We start from the raw sequence: 23,303 nt of genomic DNA, 5'->3' as shown, positions 1-23,303 counted from the left end.
TAAAATCTGAGCAAAAAGCAGGAAGCCTGTGCTCTCAGGTTGCTGTTGGCATAGTCGTGGGTCAGTCTGCGTCTCGGCGTCCGAAGTCCACCCAGCCCTGGTAGTCTCGATCTGACATGCACTCAGAATTCATCATCTCTGTGAACAAACCATTCCTACATGAACCACACACAAGGGTCGGGTAAACAGATCTGAGCATCTTCCTTGATCTCTGCCCACTCACTCATTCATCCAAATGACACATGGGAAGCAATGAGAGCACTTTCACACCTCAAACCACAACATACCCGAAATGGCTTGCATTATTTGCTTGGTCATAATCTCGCGTTCATCCTCTGATAGGTGTGCCCGTCTCTCCACCCTTGTAGCGTGAGCCCGAGGCGCTGGCTCCTGTATGCCATTTAAGTTTGTCACTCTCTCCCTCTTGGCCACGAGCCGCTGTAGTACATTAGTCTCTGCAGCCTCTCTGGGCGAGGAGGCTGCAATGGATACCAGCAGTGCCACCAACAGGGCAAACACCACAGCAGCTTTACCTGGCATGTCTGTGTTTAAAAGAAGAAAAGAAAAGAGTTATGTTTGTTTGAAGAGGCAAAATAATTCAACCTTTTAACACAGAATGAAAGAAGTTACCTGATACCTGAATAATGACTCTGTGAAATACAAGCAGAACAAAATCCAACAGGTGTGATGTTTCTGGTGCACAACGAGCAGATCTGCTCTTTTATACTACAAGCTTGGTTTAAACAATATGGCCTAAAATCAAAGATAGATAACAGTGTTCGCTGATTGATTGGTGGGCTGGTGCATTGAGAGGATGTGCGTAGAGGAAATGATGGACCACTACACAAACCACATTACTATTGCGCTTCTTTTACCTTGAAAGGCCTTTTTTGTACTGTAATAACAATAAAACAAGTCAATGTGTTTACACAAGAATCCAATACTCCTTTAGAGACCCACACAGAGGATCTGATGTAACTCTGAAGCTACCGGCTGCAAGACTTGGCTGTGGAGGCTCAAAACAGGGAGTTGTCGGTGTTCTCAAGTTGTCAACTTGAATCAGATATCGCCTCTCTAAGCACTAGAAGTTAGTATTACAATTCACACACTTGTCAACACACATGTGTGTCTTAATTTCATCACCGCCTAGGCTGAAGACAACAGTTTGCACTTTTCATTTCAAGAAAGCAGAGCTGGTTGATGATGATTGACAAAAAGCAAAGTGTGTATAATTTAATGATTGGTTGGAGGTAATTACCGCCTTCATCGTGTCATGTTGTGACCTGGACTTTCCACATGACGTACGTGCTAGCCTTTTAGTAAAAATACTACAGAGCGTGGTTGACATTAGTGCTGTTTACATACTGTATAGATTTGTGGTCCAGTTACTGTGTGTCCAGTTTCCACTGACAGCATGTCATGTGCTAATGTTTAGAAAAGCAGACATAAATGCAGCTTTGTTATATTTTTACAGCATCATTTGTCAGCTGGATTTACTCGATGACAACAACTGTGTGATTATATGTTACATCTAAATGTATGCAATGAGTGGAAGTCACAGCAGGACAATGGAAAACAATACTCATCCATATGATCACCCACAGACAAACCCCCAGGAGGCTGTGACTAATGACTAAATCTTTGCCACCTTCCGTCAAATGTAATCCTATACTTGTGTCATGATTTTGCTGGAATGTAACTTGTGACCTTTAGTTAGACTTCTGGCATCATTTCTAATGATCTTGCGATGGAACGACAAACGTAGGCCAAAAGATTTGACATTTATGCGCTCACTAGACCAAAGAGACACACACCCATCAGAGAAATCCGATTAAGGCCTCGACAGCACATACCGCAGACAGCTTCTTCTTTCTGTGCTGCACAGGTCAGATGCAGGTTTTATCAGACAGATGATCATCTCTGCTTCCGGATTATTTTCAGATTTTCACTTTTGTCCTCTGTCAACCAAGTGAATTTTTTAAAAAAAATATATTTCAAGCTGCAGCCTTGCAAGACTTTTAAAAGGTTGTTTACCTGTAGTATAAATGAATTCCTGGTTGTGCAGTCATCTCAGTCTCATCTCCCTGGTTTAACTTTTATGTTTTGGTCCTGATTATCTCTCCAAAGCGAGCAATAATAGCAAGAGTTTTTTTTGTTTGTTTGTTTGTTTTCTTAAAGTTTTAAATACTATTTTGACTGGTATGTTATCCTATGTTGTCCTCAATAAAGCACTCAAAACAAAAGGACTCTTACAAAAAAAGAAAGATCATGTTTGGTTTTCTGTAGTGAAAAAAAAAAGAAATGATTGTGATGCAAACTCTACTGTCATTTAAAGCATCCCTTGGAAAAACGATCTTAATATGTATTGCTGGTATTTGCAAAAGAGTACATTTTCAAAGTAAAGGTCTTAAAGGTGAATGTGAGTGGAAACCAATTATACACAACAGTGGCGTGCAAAGTGTTATCTCTAACTTTCCCCTGATGGGTGTGGTGCACAGAAGATTGAGATGGTTTGGAGATTGTTGTGTCAATCACTTTAGGATGTTTTATTTATTCTGACCCCATGTTAGATAAGCTTTTAATGAAAAGGGTGTGGCAGCTCTCTGTGTGTGTGTGTTGGGGTGGGGGTCAGGTGCTCAGTTCCCAGTCCTGTTTGGAGACATATTTCCTAAATGATTTTGTTGGCCTTGACAACCTCTATTAACTCATTTGCATAATATCTTTGCGTCTCTGGAAAACAGCTACCCGATAGCTATTCAAAGAAAAGATGAATCAATTAAACAAACCAGTTTGTGGTAAAGAAAAAGAGGCCTGTTTTGTTTCCCAGACATTCTGTTCATAGGTTTATTTTTTGCAGTACAGTGTGAAAATTAAATGTGCACTGACTTTGTGAAGTCACTATGAGCTCTGCTATTCTCTAGATGAATTCTACACTTACTCTTACTACAACCGCAAAACCGGAAGCAAACTGCAGGAAGAAGAGAGGTTGACTTGGCTCCCTGTGGTGTTGGACATTTGGAAATTGTAACTTTAGCTGCGCAGCAGGAACTTTGGCAGAAAAACATAATTTAACATTACAACATTAGTGCAATGGTTGCACAAAGAGTCATGAAGTCAGGCAACTGACTCAGTGATGTCAGCCAGTCAGAAACATCCATCCCATTTGTTTATTACCATACTTTTATAAAACACCACATATAAACTACTATTAGCTGGACAAACCAGAACAAATAAGTAGTTATTTAATCCAACTTTTCATTTGTAAGACAAAACATCCAAAAAATGAAAAAAAAAATACATTTTAAAAAATGCAGTCACAGGGCAAGGAACTTCGCAGATCCGGACACTGACACATTCTCCTGGTAGGTCCTAAGTGATGATTGGGATTATTTTTGTGTGAGTCTATGCATTAGTTTTTAAAGGACAGTCTTGCATATTATTTCTTTCAATGAGTTTCTTAAATGCTCTGTACACTGTGTGAGATTAGAAATACCTGAGGAGGCGCTCTAACTAATGAGTGCTCTTAAATCTAAAACAGCCCAGGTTTAACTGACACTAAAGAAAACAAAACACACACAAAAAACAATTATCTTCATGTCTGGCTTAGTATCAGCCAGCAAGTTGCAAAACTAGATGTTCAACCTGTCTTTCGCAGATCATCACTAATGCTGCTGTACACACCTATTAGGTTCAAAAACATTATTTGCATGCCACACATTGTTGTGGCATGGGACCAGACCCGGTCTTCCCCTGTTACACCTATAAAATGCTCGCTGTCCCTGGCACCTACACTCCTCGGAGACTCTCCAGCTCTGTTCATCCCCTGCAGGTCAGCTCCAGGTCCAGCTCTAACTCTCACCATGTCTGTTGTCGGTCGTCAGAGCAGCAGTTACAGCACCCGCAGCATCTCCGGCTCCAGCGGCATAAGCCTGAGCGGGATGCAGCTGATCGGTTCTGGTCAGACCCGCATCTCCACCGGGTCCTTCCAAACTCGTGCACCCAGCGTGTACGGGGGCGCAGGAGGCTACGGGACCCGCATCTCCCAGTCCCAGTCGGTCCTCTCCTCCGGGTCACTGAACGCTTACGCCGAGAGTGCAGTGATCAACAATGAGAAGGTGACCATGCAGAACCTGAACGACCGTCTGGCCTCCTATCTGGCCAAGGTAAGCCATGATGATGATGATTTAGATTAAACCTATAAAATGTTGCACAATCCTCTGAATCCTTGTTAGATTTGCAGTTATAGAAAAACACACTTTTAACCTGCGTCAGAGTGGTACTTTTTAATGGGCTTTTTAATTGTTTTCTCCACAATAAACTGCTCTCTCCTAAAACACACTAACTCGTACCTCACATGCACGCATGGACCCCGAAATGGTAATCTTTAAAGGGTAGATTCACAATAATTGCAATAACGTAATAGAGTATATTACTTATTGTGGTTATTTGTGCATTCATGTGTACATCACTTTAATATTGCAGTATGTAAATGTGTAGCTAAAATTAACTGATGTAATATTTATGTATTATTATTTTATATATACTTATACTTATATATACTTTATGTATACTTCCCTACAGCATGTAAAATATTTCACATGCTGTAGTATGTAGTAGAAGTTCAAAATACTGTAGCAAAGTACAAATACCTCAGAATTGTACTTTGAGCAGTACTTGAGTACATGTGCTTAGTTACTTTCCACCACTGAGTAAAGGATCTGAATATTGCGTCAGACAGGAGGCTGTCAGTAGACTTAATTAAAATAACAATGACAGCATATGAGTATGTATCTTCACCCAACATGCAACCACAGACAACAAACAACCTACAGTCACAAACAATATGATCCACTACCTCCTAAACATCAAGCTACAGGAAGTGTAACTCAACATCTAATTGGCAAAAATAAAACAAACAAACCTCAAACTGCATCCAGGTAGCAGCCAGGAGTTATAACTTAAGTGTTTTTTTTTACAATATCCTCATCTGTCATCTCCCATTGATCACCTGTCATGCGTGATGCCATGGTTGTGTGTGCAGGTGCGCTCCCTGGAGGCGGCCAACAGGAAGCTGGAGCTGCAGATCAAAGAGTATTATGAAAAGAAATCTTTTGGTGTTTCCAAAGACTTCACCAGCTTCTTCGCGACCATCGCTGATCTCCGGGCTAAGGTACTGCACATTGTTTTCAGTACAATAAACAAGAAAGCGCATGTGTTTTGTGCAAGCAAGGATGGATCACTGAAGGAGGCAGCCATTTCTTAATGATTTATTATGTCCGCAATTGTTAATCAGGTCACAGAGGTTAGCAACACATCTCCCTTAGTCAGTCATCGATTTCAAATGTTTCTGTTGCTGACATCTTTACAGCTTAGGTGCAGTTTGGGGTGACTTTCAGTGACTTCGAGGATGATGATGATCAGTCACCATCCAATAGCTCCCAAACAGGTTAATCTGGCCATTTGTACAGCTAGACACTGCATCAAAAATGAACAAAGCAAAAGTGCACTGATGAAACAGATATGGATTTCCTGTTGTGTAAATCCAGGATCTAAACTCCACATCAACATTTTAATCATCTATAGTGGCTTTTATTCAAAACACACCTTGGAAAATGCACCCTTTCATCTTTGGTGTCTCTTAGTGCGTGAAAACAACACACAAATTTACTGATCAGTCTGTCCAGCAAAACAAGCAAACGAACATATGAGTAAATAGAGACTTTTTCCCCCATTTAGATCCATAGGAGATGTGTCGAGAATCAGACCATCAACCTGCAGATTGACAATGCTCAGCTGGCCGCAGATGACTTCAAAATGAAGTAGGTTTACGATTCTTTGTTGCTTAATGCTAAAACTCACACAAACCCCCCAATAATTAAGTTAGGATATACATCAATCAAATTTGAGGAAGTTGTTGTAATGATATGTTGCAGTTTTGTAAACATATATTTATTTTCAAATATTATTAGAATAACATCAGAAAAGCATAGAGACTGAAGATGTATGTTTGCTGTTTTCTTTTGCTCTTTTGATTTAATCACAAGTACACCTGGCTTCCCTCTGTAGGTATGAGATGGAGCTGAACATGCATATGAATGTGGAGGCAGATGTGGCTCGTCTCCGAGGGGTCCGGGACAGCTTGACTCTCACCATCAGTGACCTGGAGGTGCAGATAGAAGGTCTGAAAGAGGAGCTGGCATACATCAAGACCAACCACGACGAGGTGAGAACCATCACGTTACAGAGAAATTCTGCTGTTGTCTTGTTTAAAATAAAATTTATAACAAAAAGACATTGATGATGCGGAGTGATTTAAGAGAAGGATGTCTCAGTGTCTACTCTGTTTTCAAGTACAGTGACGCCATCTGGTGGTGTAGACAGGAGATAACAAACGTGCCCCTTCTTTCATGTTGCAGGAGATGCGCCTTGCCAGGGTCCAGCAGAGTGGCACAGTTAATGTAGAGGTTGACAGCACAGAGTCTGTTGATCTGACAAAGGTCCTGGAAGAAGTGAGGGAACAATATGAGTCTGTGATGATGAAGAACAAGCTGGAGCTCGAGAAATGGTTCAAATCTAAGGTGAGAGATTTCGAAACGAGTCCAAACAAAAACTATGGTGAATGACAGATTGACATTTGACCTTGCGTTTGTGATTTATTATATTATGTGTGTGTGTTTGTGCGTGTGTAAAGGTGGAAATCCTCCAGTCTCAAATCCTTACAAGTACAACAGAGGTGAAGACGTATCACACAGAGCTGTCAGACCTGAAGAGAACCTACCAGAGTTTGGAGATAAATCGCCAAAGCATCCACACAGAGGTAGGTCAAAGGTGAAGTGACTTTCACTGTGTAGGGTTAGCTGATGCAAAGTGTGAACAACTGTCATTCTCGGAGTCACATGAGGCAGGGTGTGGAGGCTCACCCTCCTCTTGACGTCAGAGTTTTTGTCCTGATATGTATCAGGACAAAAACTGAAACTTTAGAACTTGAGAAATGCAACATTGTTTGTGTCTGTCCTGCAGATTCAGTGCCTGCAGCAGAGCGTGGAGGAGGTGAAGAGTCGATACAGTATTCAGCTCAGCCAGCTACAGATGACCATCAACTCCCTGGAGCTGGAGCTGCAGCAGCTGAAAGTGTCCATCGAGAATCAGCAGGCCGAGTACAAACTGCTGCTAGACATCAAGATGAGGCTGGAACTGGAGATCGCTGAGTATAGGAGGCTGCTGGATGGAGAACATTATGAGGAAAAAAAGTGAGAGACAGAGTCCTTAATGTCTTTAAAGCCAAAGTAGTTGGCTGACAGTTAAATCATTAAAAATATGTTCCCACTCTCCATAGGGCTGTGGTCATCAGTAAGGTTGTGGAAGTGCAAGGTAAGAATCCCATATCATTCATTAAAGCCGTTATACATTAGGCTCTCAGCGCTGTAATCACATGATCCATTATGTCTGTTCTCCACCTGTGCAGAGACTAAACCCCACATCGAGAGGAGGGTGAAGACCATCGTGGAAGAGATTGTTGATGGGAAGGTGGTGTCCACCGTTGTTGACACCCAAGTGGAGGACATTCAGTAACCCCTCTGCTCACCTCTGCTGCCACTAAACCTACGTTTTCACATTGATTTGGCCCATGAATGGTCTTAATTCACTAATTATGTGTGCTTAATAAATAATTTAGAGTCAGCTCTTAGCTTCAGCCAGGTGACAAATCACTTTTTTAAACAGGGATTACCTTGACTTTTTCTTTCTTTTCTTATGATTGCAAATATCTAGCAAGGTTGCAGCATGTGACAGTCTTCCCACAATGGGTGCTCGCTCTGTCCAGACAGACAGAAATATGATTAAAAGTCAGAATGCAAAGATAAAGATGTGTATTGTTAATTACTTCTGTGTATTACAATTCATATAGGTGGATTATAGTTTGAACTTGGATTTTTTTTTATTGGCAAAACTCAATCACAGCATAACCCAGCCACCAAAGACATTATTTCACATCAAATTTTGTCTGTAAAAATAACAGGAAGTATGAAGGGGTCAAAATTCAAGCCAGTTTTTATCATACAAAGAAATGCTAAAAAGTTGACAATACTCATGCTCGATGTTGGCGTCTCCTATATATTTCCTGTGTGGATGTTTCAGCGAAAATCGTAACAATACACAAAAATAAAGCAAATTCTGGCACTGATTACAAGTGTTTTGTTGTGTGTAGGATGCAATTTCATTAACGACCACCAGGTGTCACTGTGGCCTTAGACTCAGCTTTGCTTTGGTGGATTGTATAACTTTGCTGAAGGCGTGTCTGCACGAGATCATTGAGAAACAACTGTTTTAACTCAGTCACAGGACAGTAATAATAAGGCACTTGTTGTACAAAACAATGATCTGACACTGATTATGGTTTTCTCACAGAGAAGAAAAGTTTTTTTTCCCTCTATACAACTACAGATTTGATTTACAGTCTTCCTCGAGTCTCCAGTGGCTTCTTTGGGTGGAGTCTTATCAAGTGGAGACTTGAGACCTCCAGTCATCCAATCAACAGTGATTCACCTGCCTATTCACCTAAAATGACTAAATTCACAAGACACTCCCTTCCCTTCTTGTGCTGCAGTCTATGAACACATTTTTGCTAGTCATCTTCAGTGTTATTAAATGTAATTCGTGGCCCTGACAGAATGAGACCGTATTCATTTGACTCACTGTCTAGACCTTGCAATCTTAGGTATACTGCACAATTAGACAAGACGAAATTGAGAAAACAGTGTGTGTCATTGATGGATGCTTGTAACTCACACCTAACATGGAGAAAGTCCTATTTTAAACTGAAATCATAATGTTGAATTCACCCTCCTGGTGTCAAACTTGCCAGATGGTGAAAGTAAAATGCTGTCATGAAGGGTTCCCTGCATGTCCTTTTTCCTGCTGAAGGAAAGGTTCTCCCTGAGCTGACCTCAGGTATCTTGATTGTCAATTTAAACTGTGTGCGCATTGGCTCCTCGTTCAGTTCAGTTGACTCGCAGTAATAAAATGAGGCTGCTGAATTAATATACTGGTAACTTTCATATCTTGTTAATAACAGAAAAGGTGAACTTTGCTCTGCTCAGTTCTGAGTTGAGGAGTTTCTGTTGTAACTTTCTAGATTTTTCTGTGAAGGCTGCCCGTAAAGGGTGTGGTTCATACCTGCAGGGCATAGCAGCAGAAACCAGTCTGAGCCTGAAACAAAGCAAACACAAAGAGGATCATTATTTTTAAAAAAAAATCACTTGATGTTGCAGTGAGTCATGGCAGCTCTCTCCCACATGAGATAAATGAGAGTCAGATATTGTTTCGTGTTGGCCCGTACGTGAGAGTTACACACCCAGGTAAAACTGCAAACTATGCTTCAAGTCACAGCACATTTCAAACACACTCTTCCCTCCCAGGTTGGGGTTAGTTATGTCAGCAAGGCACTTCATACTGAGATCTGAATGGATTTTGCATTCTGAGAAAGTATTCCCATTTACATGAAAAGTGGGGGGTGTTAGACAGTAAATGCGACAAAATGGCTTATTGCCATAACTGATATGGTTTTTGGCAAAAGTCCTGCACTTCCAAGTAGAGCTCCTGCACACCGTTCACTGCTTAGCATACTGTCAACCACTAGACACAAGGTATCTATCAAATATACTGCAGTGAGTTTTGAATACATTTGAATCTTATCTCATGAAAAGCCAAACATTTATTCCAGTGAACAAAGAACACGCTAGTTTACAGGAGTATCTCAGCTGAACACCTCATTCATGCTTTGCTTCCTGCATGAAAACCACAGCCACACCTTGCACTTTTACATAAACCAAGAAGCAAAAACAGGAAAGCTTATTATTTTACTTTATTAACTTTTATATGTACAACCACAGTCTGATGTGAATGCTAGTGAGCAGCTCTTTTGAGTAGCATGGGTTCAAGAACCCAGCTCAGTGGCACCGCAGGCAGTAATCTTCAGGTCACAGGCACAATCCTCCTAAAACTAGCTGAATGCAAGTATAAAGTGGAGGGAGAAGTGAAAAATGACAACTCACATGCAGCCTGAAAAGACATCAGATCTGCTGTTGGAATGCAGAACAGAGAGAGAAACATGAAGTGTTTTAATATGTGTGACGCTAAACTGGCAGAGTTTGTTGCACACCGCTTTCATGAGCAGTGAACCTGCTGCGTTCTGAGACAGAGTATAAAGAGCTGTAAGATCAGCAATGATGAAGCCACAGCCTGTGAGTCTTTGCATTTTATCAAGGAAAGGAAAAGTACCAGTCCTGACCACAGTGGGTGTAAACTCCTGAAATGCTATGGTAGACCACACAGAGTCATTTTCCCTTACAACCCCATTCCAAAAAAAAACAAACAAACAAAAAAAACAAAACTATAGACATTGTGTAAAACATAGATAAAAACAGAATAAAGTGATTTGCAAAGCCCTTTTGACTTAAACATTAGGTGACAGTGAACACTGAAATTGACCTTTGGCCTTTTAGATATAAAATGTCACTTTCATCATAATTTCATCTGATATGTCGGACATTTGCGTGAACATTTGTTATAATTAACTTGTGAGTATGTGAGTTATGTGAGTTATTTTTTATGCCTCTGGTGCAGAAGCATAAAAAAATTTGCTTAATTTTCATACATAGTATTTTATCTTATTATTTCATATTTTTCGCTGCTGAACTCGTTCAGCAACTTGCACATTGCATCATATTTCACAAAAGGAGAGTTAAATCTGCAGATTTTGTCCACAAAATGCAGATTTACAGTTTTACTGAGTCCTGTATGCACTCTGTGACTATCACTGTGAAGCAAGTTTTTCAGGGTGTTGCATGTTTGAAATCTCTAATACATTAAGACATCATTGACAATAGCTCTTTTAATTCTGACACTCATATATAGTAAAGTTTATTTAGAGCAACTCAACCAGCTTTCCAGCAGTGCCACACCCTCATAGCATTCTATCTCAGGGATGTCTCGTTGCATACATGAACATATTTATGTACTTAGAGTGGGAGCTACATGTTTGAAATGTCAAGAAACAATGGTACTCTTCTTTTTGTATTGCTCTGGTAGATTTGCTTTGCTACAAATATTTATAGAGTAAAAGGGCAGGTTTTTCACTTCTCTTCTCTGCAGTAGAACAGAGTGCATGTATCACCAAATGGAGCTGTGAAACTTTTAATGGAGTGCAACTTGAATGTGCAGGGCTAAATGTTACAATGTGTGCACACAAGAAGCTGCTGTGTTGGTGTGAATATGCTGTCTCCAGAGGGACAAAAATATACTCACTCATATATTAATGGACTTTCAAACTAAGCTATATCTTTGGCATTATTTAAAACCACCACAGCATTTGCATAAGATGAGTTTGCAACCTCAAAGTAAAAAAGCAGCAGTGAAAGGAAACATCTGGTTTGTATTACTCAAAGCTGCATTGTAGTAGTCATTAGAGGTAAGACAACTCTTTGTTAGATTTATAAGCAAAATGACTGGAATAATACATGCGTTGTTCTTATAGTTTTCAGTATATGAAAATGAATACAAAACAACCAGTAAATGTTTAAATGACTATGTTTTTTAATTTATTCAACCATTGCTTCATGTTAAACGTTTTGTGGAAAATTTGGAAGAAATGCTGTCGTGCAATCCAAAGAAGCAAACAAGCAGGTGATTGTTCTTGTTTGGGCATGATGCACATTCCTAAGTGCCATGCCAAGTAAAATAAAAAGCATGCAGGCACATCTGTGGTGGCTATTTGGGCAGCAATGTGCCTAGTCTTGAATGAGGCCAGGTATCGACTCACAGAGCCTCTAAATCTTCTTCCCACTGGTTTGTATTGTGCTGGCTGAGAGTCAAGTAAAAAAAAAATAATACTCATTCAATTTACAGAGTATACAAAGCTTGTTGCCTTGGTAATGTAACAGGTTTGGCCAGCAGGGTATGGCAGTCTTGCTCAAGAATTATGGCAAAGACACATCACTTGTCAAAACACTGACACAGTTGAAAACCTGAGAGATTTGACTGGATAACTAACCTGAGGCTAACAGTAACGGGCGTGGCTGTCTGTTTTACAATTCACAGTATACTTTCTGTTTATCCTTACTTTGTAAGGATGAATGGAAAAATGAAGCCATCGTGAAGAGGTGTGCAGGTGAGACTTGAATGAATTCAGTAAATTGCAAAATAGCATTAAGTCTGATCCCACTCTCTCCTTCTCATCATTGCGCAAAATGAACTTGAAGAGTGCATGTGATGGGTAGGGCAGAGCAATCATTTTAAGAAATGCTCCTCCCTTCAGCCCTGTCTGACCACACCCAACCAGAAGCAGCAGCAGCAGCCTCGTGGAGGATAAAAAGGGGACAGAGGCAGATCTACGCATCTCAGTCCATCTCATCGTTTCCTAGGCAGGCAGACCTCCTGAGCAGTCTTCACAATGGCCGCATCATTTAAAACCGTGTCAAGCAGTTTTTCTGGGCGCTCCTATGGTGGTGGAGCCTATGGAGGAAGCCTTGGTGGAGGATTGGTGCGGAGGGAATATGCTTCAAGTGTACATGGTGCAGGTGGCAGTGGTGGAAGAATCTCCATTTCCTCCGGTTCTTTTGGCAGCAGTAGAGGTGCTGCAGGTGGCAGTTATAGTTTTAGCGTGGGAGGGGGTGCAGGCTATGGTGCAGGTGAATGCATTGATATTGGAGCAAATGAGAAGGCCACAATGCAGAACCTGAATGACCGTCTGGCCTCCTACCTGGAGAAGGTGCGCAAACTGGAGAAGGCCAATGCTGAGTTGGAGCTCAAGATCCGCCAGTTCTTGGAGAGTAAGACCTCGCCCACCGCCCGTGACTACTCAGCTTACGAGGCCACCATTGCTGACCTGCAGGGAAAGGTATGTCACATGACTTTTGATCCCCGAATAAGACATCAAAGCATGTCACACTGCAATAACTACTGGATGAATATGTCCAAAATGATGCAGTGGAACTTAAACTCACTCCATGTGGCAATGCATATACATGATTTTGTAGATAGTAATTGAAAGAGACCATCACTGTCATCATGAAGAGTGCTTGACAGTGTACTTAATGTTTACAGAGTATGTTTGCAGTTTGATGAAATAATTACGGTAATTATGTATAATTTTCCATCATCACACAGATCCAAGATGCCACACGTGCCAACGGAGGTGTCTATCTGGCCATTGACAATGCAAAACTGGCAGCAGATGACTTCAGAACAAAGTAATTAATAAGAAGAAATGGAAAAAAAAATGCAAAATGACTCTGAAGCAACACATGGAAAATGTGCAAATGTCTTATGTATTACTGTCTCACAGATATGAAAATGAGCTAGCCATGCGTCAATCAGTTGAGGCAGATATCGCCGGTCTAAAGAGACTGTTGGATGAGCTGACACTGGCCAGATCAGACCTAGAGATGCAGATTGAAGGCCTCAGGGAGGAGCTGATCTTCCTCAAAAAGAACCACGAGGAGGTGTGTAGCAAATGCATAGCAGACATCTGAGTGGACTTATGTCCTAATTGTCTTGAATGCAGAATAAAGTATAGGCTACTCCAACAGCTCCACAAACATGCGCCTCTTACCAAACTCCTCTTATTCAACAGGAAATGGCAGCTTTGAGAAACCAGATGAGTGGACAGATCAACGTGGAGGTGGACGCAAAACCACAGCAAGACCTGTCCACCATTATGGCTGAGATCCGTGAACAGTATGAGAATGTGGCAGCCAAGAACAACAAAGAACTTCAAAACTGGTTCCAAACAAAGGTGAGACTGGACCCTGGTGGTGATGTTAATTGACTGAGTAGACTGTCTTTTGAGCATATGTAGTTATACATAACACTGATGTTGTACTGCAGACAGAGGAGCTGAACAAGGAGGTGGCTGTCAGTACCGAAACTCTCCAAACATCCAAGTCAGAAATCTCTGAGATCCGTCGCACACTCCAGGGACTTGAGATCGAGCTACAGTCACAGCTTAGCATGGTAAGTGACAATCTGGGTTAATTTTTTATTCTTTTTTACCTTTACATCCTCTATCTACCCCATCCTCAAGGAGATACATTTTGATAAACACATGCTATGGTTCAATTTATTAATTCTTTCTCTTCTCTGTCTCTCTTGTCTTTTCCAGAAAGCAGCCCTGGAAGGCACCTTAGCGGACACAGAGGCACGGTATTCCCTGCAGCTCCAAGGCCTCCAGGCACAGGTAATCGCCCTGGAGGAACAACTGATGGCCCTACGTGCTGACATAGAGAACCAAAGCCAAGAGTACAAGCTGCTGCTTGACGTCAAGACACGGCTTGAGATGGAGATTGCACAATACAAGAGGCTGCTTGACGGAGAGACTGGGTAAGTCTCTCTTATCATAAACTAATAAATAACCCTGTAAATGAAAGCATGATGGTGATTATACTTATTTTTAATGCACACATTGTTCTTTTCCCGCTCCGCAGTATCGGCAGTTCAACTTCCACTACTTCTTCCAAGGTCATAGTGGTAACACAAGAACTGAGGGACGGCAAGGTGGTGTCCTCCAGCACCACCTCATAATTTGTCTCATGCAGCAAACTCAGCACAAGGGGCAACACCTGAGGAACATGAGCACAACAACTGAACCTTATATTTTCTTCACAAACACATGTGAACGCAATAAAAGGCTCTCAGTTTGCTGAATACAATTTTGTCTTGTGTGTTTTATTTTATGTCTCAATTCCAATTAATATCATAATGGTGGGATTGTTTTGTCAAAAACCAAATATTGTATAGAATTGCATTTTTTTATTTTTTATTTTTTTATTATATATTATATTATATTATTATGTTTATTATTTTTATTATTTCATCTTCATCCTGACAAGAGTTACTTTAGGTGTTTCCTGGGTCTGATTATTTGACATTATTTATGTGGGTAAAACCTGCTCATAATGAAATCATAAATGCTTGGTCAGACAATTTATGTTCTTGATGTAAAAAGATGAAAAAATGAGTCTGTGAATTTAGGGTTACTATTACACATCCCAAGGCCACTGAAAATCTGAGCAATAATGCTCTCCCCTTTCCTCAACAATTTCCCTTGAGATACCAGTGAGTTCAGGACCTAAGCTCCAGAGGCTACACAGTGCTCAGCATTACAAATGTACAGATATGCAGCAGAGCATGCATGCTCAGCAGAATTTTCTTGTGCAATAACTAAAGATTTATAAACATTTGAAAACACATATTTAGGAATGGCACTAAATATTGTGCCAGTGTAATTCTTTAATGCTTTATAACAATAATCCTGAGTGTAAACCTGCTTCCTTCGGCACTCCAAAGCCAAAGGTGGACCTGAGCATGAATTTGACTGGCAATTTGACAGTCATCTCCGCTTTACTTTCACCCACTGGATTCTGGGATGGGTTCCAGGTCTTCAGGTTGCATTTATTAAAGCTAATTCAATCATTGTTTGACCACTAGGGGGCAGTCCATGAATGCATTTTCAGAAATGAATAACAGATAGTGCTCGTTGAATCCAGAAAACAATTCGCTATGGGCTATGGAAAAACAAATGATGGGTCCCTAGCTGACAGACACAACGTCCTAGACTGACAGGCTACCAAATAATGACATCCCGTAGAAACACATTAATATTATAAGTCCGTTTGAGCCTTTTAGCTCTGGTTTCTCCAGCAACCCTGAAGAAATGTTTGGCTCTTTAGATTCTAGATCGTCTTAACCAGCCAGCAGCTAATTTTTTGCAGTTACTGTACTTTGGTGTTCCTTTCTCTGCTTTTTGGTGCTGTATGTTTAGGTAGCCAGGTAGTGGATAATGGGTTAATTAGAACTTGTATGCTGAAAAAACATCTTGTTTTGGGAGAACAGCAAGGTGGAACCATAAAATGTGCCATAAAACAAGATCTATAAGCTGAAAAGGCTAAAAATAGTACCGTAAAGGTGGAGAACTGAGTAACCTGAGGGTCTGTTATTACGTAAGACCCCTTTCTCACATTGTTAATATAAACATATTGATTGATGCAGCTTTTGAAAATATATGGATGAATATGTTCAAGATTTGTAGATAACAAAGACATTAATAATTAATCAGTGAAGGACAATAATAAAAAACATGCTGTATTCTATTCATTATGAAATTCACACACACACATAAGAAAATTTAATTCAACTGCACGATCTTTATTGATTTTTGCTTCTCATTAATCATTCAATCTGATCCACATCCACATCAACAGTCTTGCTGCTCTCGACCACCTTTCCATCAACAACTGTCTCCACCACTGTGATGACCTTTGTGACCACTGAGGGACAGAAATGAAACAAGAATCGTGAGTAAATCACAATGCATTTCTTAAAACAAATATAATGATAAAATGAGAATCATTTTCATATGAAAAATTGCTTACCTTGTTTTGAACTGGTAATGGAGAGAAAGAGAAGAAAACATTAGTGTTGGACATACCTTCCTTAATTCTCCTTAAATATTAATTTAAATGCTGTTTCTGCCTCTTTGTCAGGTCTCACCTGTCATCCTCCCCATCCAACAGCCTCCTGTACTCTGCAATCTCCAACTCTAGCCTGGTCTTCAGGTCCAGCAGCATGTCGTACTCCTGCTTGTTGCTGGCGATGTTGGCATGGAGCTGAGACAACTGAGACTCCAGGCTTGTGACCATGTTCTGGAGGCTTGCTAGCTGTGCAGCGTAGCGTGCCTGAGTCTCTGCCAGGGTGCCCTCCAATGAACTTTTCTGTTGTGGTTGGAGGAAGAAGTTGTCAGGTGAGTAGGCACTCAGCAGTTAAAATTCAGACATGTCAGTTCTTCACTTCAGATCTGCTGCAAGGCCTGATATTGCGTGACTAGCATCATGTGGTTCTGCATACTTCTGAAAGAGGATTCAGTCTTCTTATCTAACTTAGGGAAGTGGACGTACATATTTCCGAAAACTACAGTGTTGTTAATATGTACAGTGAAATCCAGGAGATAATCAGTCTTTATTGTAAGGATTAGTTGACATACCATGCTTAAATGGGACTGCAGTTCAATCTGAAGTCTCTGGAGGGTGCTCTTCAGATCTTTAATCTCTGTACGGGTCGTCACCAGAGACTCTGAGTGTGTGATCACATCCTGCTCAACTGCTGCAAGCTGAGCATACCAGAAAAAGAACATTGTTTGTTTTACCCATTAATTATAGAAGACGACTGACCTACTAACAAGATAAATAAGTGCAAATGAACCCTTCTAAGCAGTTGTAACTTCTCACCTTGTTCTGGTACCACGCCTCAAGTTCCTTGCGGTTCTTGCCGATCATGCTCTCATAGTGTTCCCTGATATCTGACATAACCTGGTTCAGGTCTGTGGATGGAGAAGCATCCACAGCCACATTGACCTGTCCACTCATCTGACTTCTGAGCAGAGCCATCTCCTGCAGGGGTTAAAGGACAACACATCAGTCAGCCAATAATAATTACTTTATTACTTATTATTTTTTGATTATTAAAACAAGAGTTGATCTTTGTGTGTGTGTGTGTGTGTGTGTGTGTGGAGGATGCAGGGTCAGTATGTCTGAGCGTGTGCATGAGACAAACAGTAGCAATGAGCTAATGGAGGGAGAGAAGAATACAAGGAAGTGTGCAAAGGGAAGAGGTGCCGCTCTGGGAAAAGAGAGAAGGCGACAGGCCTGTTTATAAAAATATTAACCTAACATGGAACATGGAACAGTGTTATCAGAGGTTAAGAGGAGGTCATGTGTGCAAATTCGGACCGGCTTCGGCCACAATAGAAGGGTCTGATGAATGATGACAACTTTATCTTACAGAGAATAGCTGCTGTGTTGAGAAAAAAGATGGATGATTATGAGCAGTGTTAGATCAGTCACCAGTGTGGTAACTTTCAGGTTATGTGCATACACACAGTGGGTGTTGTCCTGCTTGTTAAAATGTATCAGGGAGTGTTGTCAGATGTAAACTCATCAGTTTTGCTGCTTGTAAAACTGCCATCAACAGACTTTGGATTGGTTCCAATCAAAATGCTACTCACTGTCCCTCATCTCTTTCCTCTCACCTCTTGGTGATTCCTCTTGAGCATGATGAGCTCGTCCTTCAGGGCCTCATACTGGCTCTCCAGATCCATTCTGGCCAGGTTCATCTCATCCAGCACCTTCTTCAGTCCAGCAATGTCCGCCTCCACGGCCATCCTCATGGCTAGCTCGTTCTCATACCTGAGAGGATGAACATGCCAGAGGAGTTTTAGTGGATCTTTATCATTAGAAGTTGTCAGCTAGGCATGAGTTCATTCTTTGATGTGCATGTGAAGTTTCACAAATGTGACAATGGGGCATAAGCACGTAGAAGCATGTAGAACTCACTTCATTTTGAAATCATCGGCAGCCAATTTTGCATTGTCGATGTCCAGGACTGTCTTAGCATTGAGCCTAGAGGCGATACGAATCTGTGGAGGAAAAAGCAAATAAGTCAGAAAATGTTCAGTCAAGCTCATGTTTCACACAGTGTGGGATCACCATATCCACTGATACAGGATTTTTGAGACGTGGATACTGATATTACCTGACATACTGATTTATTTATTGATTGATTTTCAGCTCCACTTATTTGGAAAGGATCTGTTTAAAAAATTGTGCTTAAAGAGTTGACAAAAACTTAATTAAATATTAATTAATCATAAAATCATCTGTGCATGTTATATTATATATTCAGCTTGCTGATGCATTATTCTGGCGCTACTGAAAACATCCTTTTGTATTTATTACTTTAACACTGTTGGCTAAGTACGCACAGTTGGAATGAATCTGGCAAGGCATGTCAGTCATGATAATTACCTCGTTACTGCTCTCTGTTTGTGGTATCTGCTTCCTGATACATGACGTGCTATTGAACTATGGCAATGGTGGGTTTTCTAGTTCTCTAACTCAGTTGTCACACATACAGTACATACCAATAGATACATAGCCCTCCCACACGTTCACAGTGAATCCAACAGAAAACCCTGCAGCACAGACTCATATCTGTCTCCTTTCTCTTACCTTGTCCTTCAGGTCGTCAATGATGGTGAAGTAATGAGTGTAGTCGTGGGTGGTGACAACCCTGCTCTGGTACCAGTCTCTGATCTGCTTGTCCAAGCGGTCGTTCTCCTTCTCCAGGTTGCGCACCTTCTCCAGGTAGGAGGCCAGACGGTCGTTCAGGTTCTGCATGGTGGCCTTCTCATTGGCCCCAACGTGGAGGTCCAGGCCATCAGACAGGTTGAAGCCTCCAGAGGATGGTGCGTAGCTCATCTGGGAGGAGGAGATGCGGGTGCCGCGGCCACCTGCTCCACCATAGACACTCAGGGTCTTCTGACTGTAGGATCTGGAGCTGAACGACATGTTGGAAGGTCTGGGAAGTCTGGATCTGGACCAGGGAGGATTACTGGAGTTGATCTGCAGTTAAAGCCACTTTGGTTCTCCTTGGTTATATAGCTGTCTCAGGGGGAAGGGCTAGTTGACAGAGAATGCGGCTGACAGGCTAACCCCTACTCATCTATGCAATCTCTCCATCACCGCGGGTGTGGTGATTGGTAGATGGAAGGTTCATCTGCCTTTTTTCAGGTTGAACTCGTGGTTCCACATTTTATCTTTTCTCAGCCACAACACATTTTTTAAATACTATTCGTTTTTTCTTGCAGAGCCCTGAACCCCCAGCAATTTGTAATGACAACCTTTATTGCTGGTTGTTAGTTTCAAATAACGTGTTTCTATAGCAGAATATGTGAAGCCGGCTTGTAAAGTACTCGCTCACAGAAGTGACAGAAATGGCACATACCAGTCACAATTACACCTCAGTGAAACGTGGGGACAAAGGTTGAGGGCAAGGAATTTCTAAGATAGCCAAGGTTATTTTTGTCAGATCAGTTTAGACTAAATGCTCAAGATTATACAATCTAATCTCTTACTCAAGCAATGTATATTTTTATTTAAGTGTTACACAGTGTCCAGCCAACATGGACTTATAGGAAGCTACTTCTATTACCTACAAAGGCAGGCGAAAAGGACTAAGCAGAACATATTGTACTGTATCTATACTGTTGGTCACAACACATATCAAATATTTTGAATTAAATTCAACTTGCTTTCATGCTGTGGAAAGTCACACATTGAAAAAGGATGTATGTAAACATGTTGTGTAATCTACATTCATCTTTCATGTCAAACAGACAAAGCTGAACACAAAGATCATGTTAGAGTGAGCAGCACAGGTGACAAAAACACACCTCACAGTGAGACATACTGCTCTCGAGGGTAAATGTGCTCATTAACACTCTCATTTCTGGTTTTCTTGCAACCATTTTTGTGGATAATTTTCAAATCTTCTCAAAATAAATAACACCACAGGGCAACTCATTTTTATACACGGTGCATATAGTAAACCAAACTTTGAAGTTAACAGATTTACTCTAGTGGCAGACATGTTAACGAACCTCTTTCACAGTCACATCGTGTCACTCTTGTCTAATTGCGTGACGTGCATCCCATATCACCACACGCTACAAGTTATATGTGATTCTGTATGATAATATCTTCAGAACATGCACCTCAGGGGAGAAATCAAGAGAATCTGTAAATCTGTAAATTACATGTGCTTATCAGCCATGTACATTGTTGTTTTTTTGGCTTACATTTAATGTTACAAAGACACATGACTGCCTCTTGTCTGACAGTGTCTGTAACACTACATACAGTAATTTGTAAGCGGGACTTCTTTAAATGCAGTGAGTTCCAGCAGAGGTGATTTGAAGCTGTTTAAGGGGGTACACAAAGAACAGGTTTTTCTGTTAGTACAGGCCAAGAAGACATTAACTGATTATGTGATTCTAGGATTTCATATGATATCGAACGAAGCACTGAGATTTGCTAAATACAACAGGAAACACTGAGTGTAGGATTCCTTCACAAGACAAACAAGACAAGTTACTGATAAACTAAACTTGTTTCACTGGTGAAACTGCACTCACCACTACCACAGACCCACGTTAAACTGAAGCGGGGCTGTAAGGGGTACTTATCCATTGTCAGGGCTGGGTCAGATTACTTTAAAATGGAGTCAGTTACTGAATACAACGTGACAATTTTTGTAGTTAGTAATATAATACATTGGAGTACAAAAGATGTAATCCAGTCTAAATACCTTGGGATTAGTTTAAAAATTGAAAATATTGTAGCTTGTATCAAAAAATGAAACCATTCATGCAAATCCACAGATATTCTGGACAGACTTTCTTGTGTTGCACATTTTTGAAGTGATGCTGATTCTACCAGGAATTAAAGGCTGTTTTGGAGCAGCTGCTGCTGTTTGAATCTTCGGTCTTGACTCAACACTGTTAATTTTTCCTTCTGTCAGGATCAACACAAAGTGGAGTACTGTTATAGGTTCTTTCAACACAGAGTGAGCCACTGGGTTTGAGCTGGTTAAGCGGTTTGCCCACTGAGCTGCGCATGCTGCTTTGGTCAATGCACTGAAAATCCTTCGTGGCACACTGCAGGCCAGAGGAAATAATGGATTTTAGAGTGCAGTGGTGTCCATGTGGCATTGTGTCGGAAAGGGTCAGACGTTCTTCTCATGAGTTAACACAACGTTTGATGTCAAGACAAAATGTTTCATGATATAAAAAAATTACATATAGGTATACATATACATATAGGTTCCGGATGAAGCGGAAGAAGATGGATGGATGGATGTTACTACCCTACCCTGTCCATAGTTGGTGTATGACCTACAACAGATGGGGGTCAGTGTAGGATGCTTAGCACAGTCCTGCTGTTGACAAGGGCAACAGTAAAACATATTTTAGTATATTTTAAAAATTTACCTAAAAAAATTCCAATATATTTGAAATATTTACCTTATCTTGACAGACTATGGTACAACAAAACTTCAAAATACCCAATCTATCCTTTTAATCCTGCTGTACCTGAACTACTGTGAAAAAATCTGTAGTAAACACTAGCATGCTTCTATAAGTTCTGACGTTAACTTATTAAAAATGTACCAGCTGGTTTCACTGCTTTCTAATTATCACTGTAGCTGACTCACAACAGATGCATATCTCCGCGTGGGTAGAAAATGATCAACTTGTTGCGTTTTTTTTTTTTTGCTTGTGTGAACAGCATAGCTGACTGGCTTCCTCTGTCATCATTTTACAACCTCTTCAATCAGCAGTCACACTGATAAGCAGGGTGAGGCCTGAAAAAGGGGATGAGGAGAAGACTGATGGCTTTGTTCACATCTGCAGGCTGTCAGTCAGTCTGCTTTCTTTAACATAACACAGTGTGAAAACTAAAAGTACATGACACACATTTTATTCCAGTGACAGATAGCAGGTAACAAAATGATTTAATGTCTGACCATGACTGTTTGAAGCTGTTTGAAGCCTTTGACTTGAAGTTTTAGATTTTTCAAATTTTAGATTAGGTTGTAGCTTTATGTGATAATTAAAATGCGTTGAGTGTTGACCACAAAAAGGCAAATCAGGTAGCAAAGAAAAAATACTGAATTAATGTCATTATTTAGAGGAGCAAAACTTACTTTTTTGTTCAGCTTCAAGAGTAAATCTGACAGCAGCATGTTTTCCCAGGTGATTGATGTTGGCTCAGTTTGATTTAAGTGTTCCATAAGACAGCATGCACAGTACCAGGGATTAATGTCATCAGTTACTCTTCTGGTTTTCCTGCTACTAGTCAAAATGTCTGCTGTGAAAATGATCTTGTACAGCTATCTTGTAACACTATATGCATGATTTGGGTCAACACAAGTTCTCTCTGCGTTTATAGATGACCCAAGGCCAAGTCTGGTTTTATATTTACAACACTGCACAAATCTCATTTAAGCATTTTGTTTTTTATTGTAGGGGTATGCATCATGTTAATTCTTTTAATTATAAATGGTTTTACAAGTTCCACATTTGTTCCACCAAATCCTTGCAGGCCCACAGGAGCAGCCCCGATCGGCCTGTAAAACTACTTTTACCTTAATTCTTTCAAGGTTCTTCCTGAGCTCATTGTAGGACGGATCTTTTGTTCTCTCAAACACTCAAGACAAAAATGTGGTCCTGCTAGTCTTCTCTGCCACGCCAACAAGACAAATTTCCTTATCAGCATAGTCAGTGTTGATGTTATTTTTGTCTTGTTAAGAAGAATGTCTGGTATAGTAAAGCGTCTCCTCCCAACAGGGTCAGTTTTCATGCGGCAACATTTTCAGCTAATCATTGATGAAAGGAATTGTGTGGGGCGCAGTTT

General features: G+C 40.7%; 4 protein-coding genes across 4 annotated transcripts; 2 read left to right on the top strand and 2 right to left on the bottom strand.

Annotated features, from left to right (window-relative positions):
* Positions 1-31: 31 nt before the first annotated feature.
* Positions 32-674, bottom strand: LOC124067794 (gastrin/cholecystokinin-like peptide). The gene is made up of 3 exons (XM_046405422.1): positions 638-674; positions 288-542; positions 32-138 (listed from the first exon to the last, which is right to left on the bottom strand). Exons 2-3 carry the CDS (start codon positions 538-540, stop codon positions 62-64), a joined length of 330 nt encoding a protein of 109 aa, XP_046261378.1. The 5' UTR covers positions 541-542; positions 638-674; the 3' UTR covers positions 32-61.
* Positions 675-3,692: 3,018 nt separating this feature from the next.
* LOC124067788 (keratin, type I cytoskeletal 19-like) lies at positions 3,693-8,183 on the top strand. The gene is made up of 9 exons (XM_046405394.1): positions 3,693-4,163; positions 5,042-5,170; positions 5,737-5,819; positions 6,067-6,223; positions 6,417-6,578; positions 6,692-6,817; positions 7,021-7,250; positions 7,337-7,371; positions 7,466-8,183. The coding sequence occupies exons 1-9, from the start codon at positions 3,708-3,710 to the stop codon at positions 7,570-7,572; spliced, it is 1,485 nt and encodes a 494-aa protein (XP_046261350.1). The 5' UTR covers positions 3,693-3,707; the 3' UTR covers positions 7,573-8,183.
* Positions 8,184-12,386: 4,203 nt separating this feature from the next.
* On the top strand, positions 12,387-14,705 carry LOC124067793 (keratin, type I cytoskeletal 13-like). Its single transcript, XM_046405408.1, has 7 exons — positions 12,387-12,895; positions 13,165-13,247; positions 13,343-13,499; positions 13,631-13,792; positions 13,885-14,010; positions 14,159-14,376; positions 14,481-14,705. The coding sequence occupies exons 1-7, from the start codon at positions 12,449-12,451 to the stop codon at positions 14,575-14,577; spliced, it is 1,290 nt and encodes a 429-aa protein (XP_046261364.1). The 5' UTR covers positions 12,387-12,448; the 3' UTR covers positions 14,578-14,705.
* Positions 14,706-16,179: 1,474 nt separating this feature from the next.
* On the bottom strand, positions 16,180-19,478 carry krt98 (keratin 98). The gene is made up of 8 exons (XM_046405383.1): positions 19,059-19,478; positions 18,384-18,466; positions 18,080-18,236; positions 17,280-17,441; positions 17,036-17,161; positions 16,546-16,766; positions 16,428-16,438; positions 16,180-16,322 (listed from the first exon to the last, which is right to left on the bottom strand). Exons 1-8 carry the CDS (start codon positions 19,395-19,397, stop codon positions 16,225-16,227), a joined length of 1,197 nt encoding a protein of 398 aa, XP_046261339.1. The 5' UTR covers positions 19,398-19,478; the 3' UTR covers positions 16,180-16,224.
* Between the last annotated feature and the right edge of the window lie 3,825 nt (positions 19,479-23,303).

Source organism: Scatophagus argus, chromosome 2, assembly GCF_020382885.2.
Source record: "Scatophagus argus isolate fScaArg1 chromosome 2, fScaArg1.pri, whole genome shotgun sequence".
Classification (NCBI taxonomy): Eukaryota; Metazoa; Chordata; class Actinopteri; family Scatophagidae; genus Scatophagus; species Scatophagus argus.
This window is presented reverse-complemented; position numbering and strand designations above follow the sequence as displayed.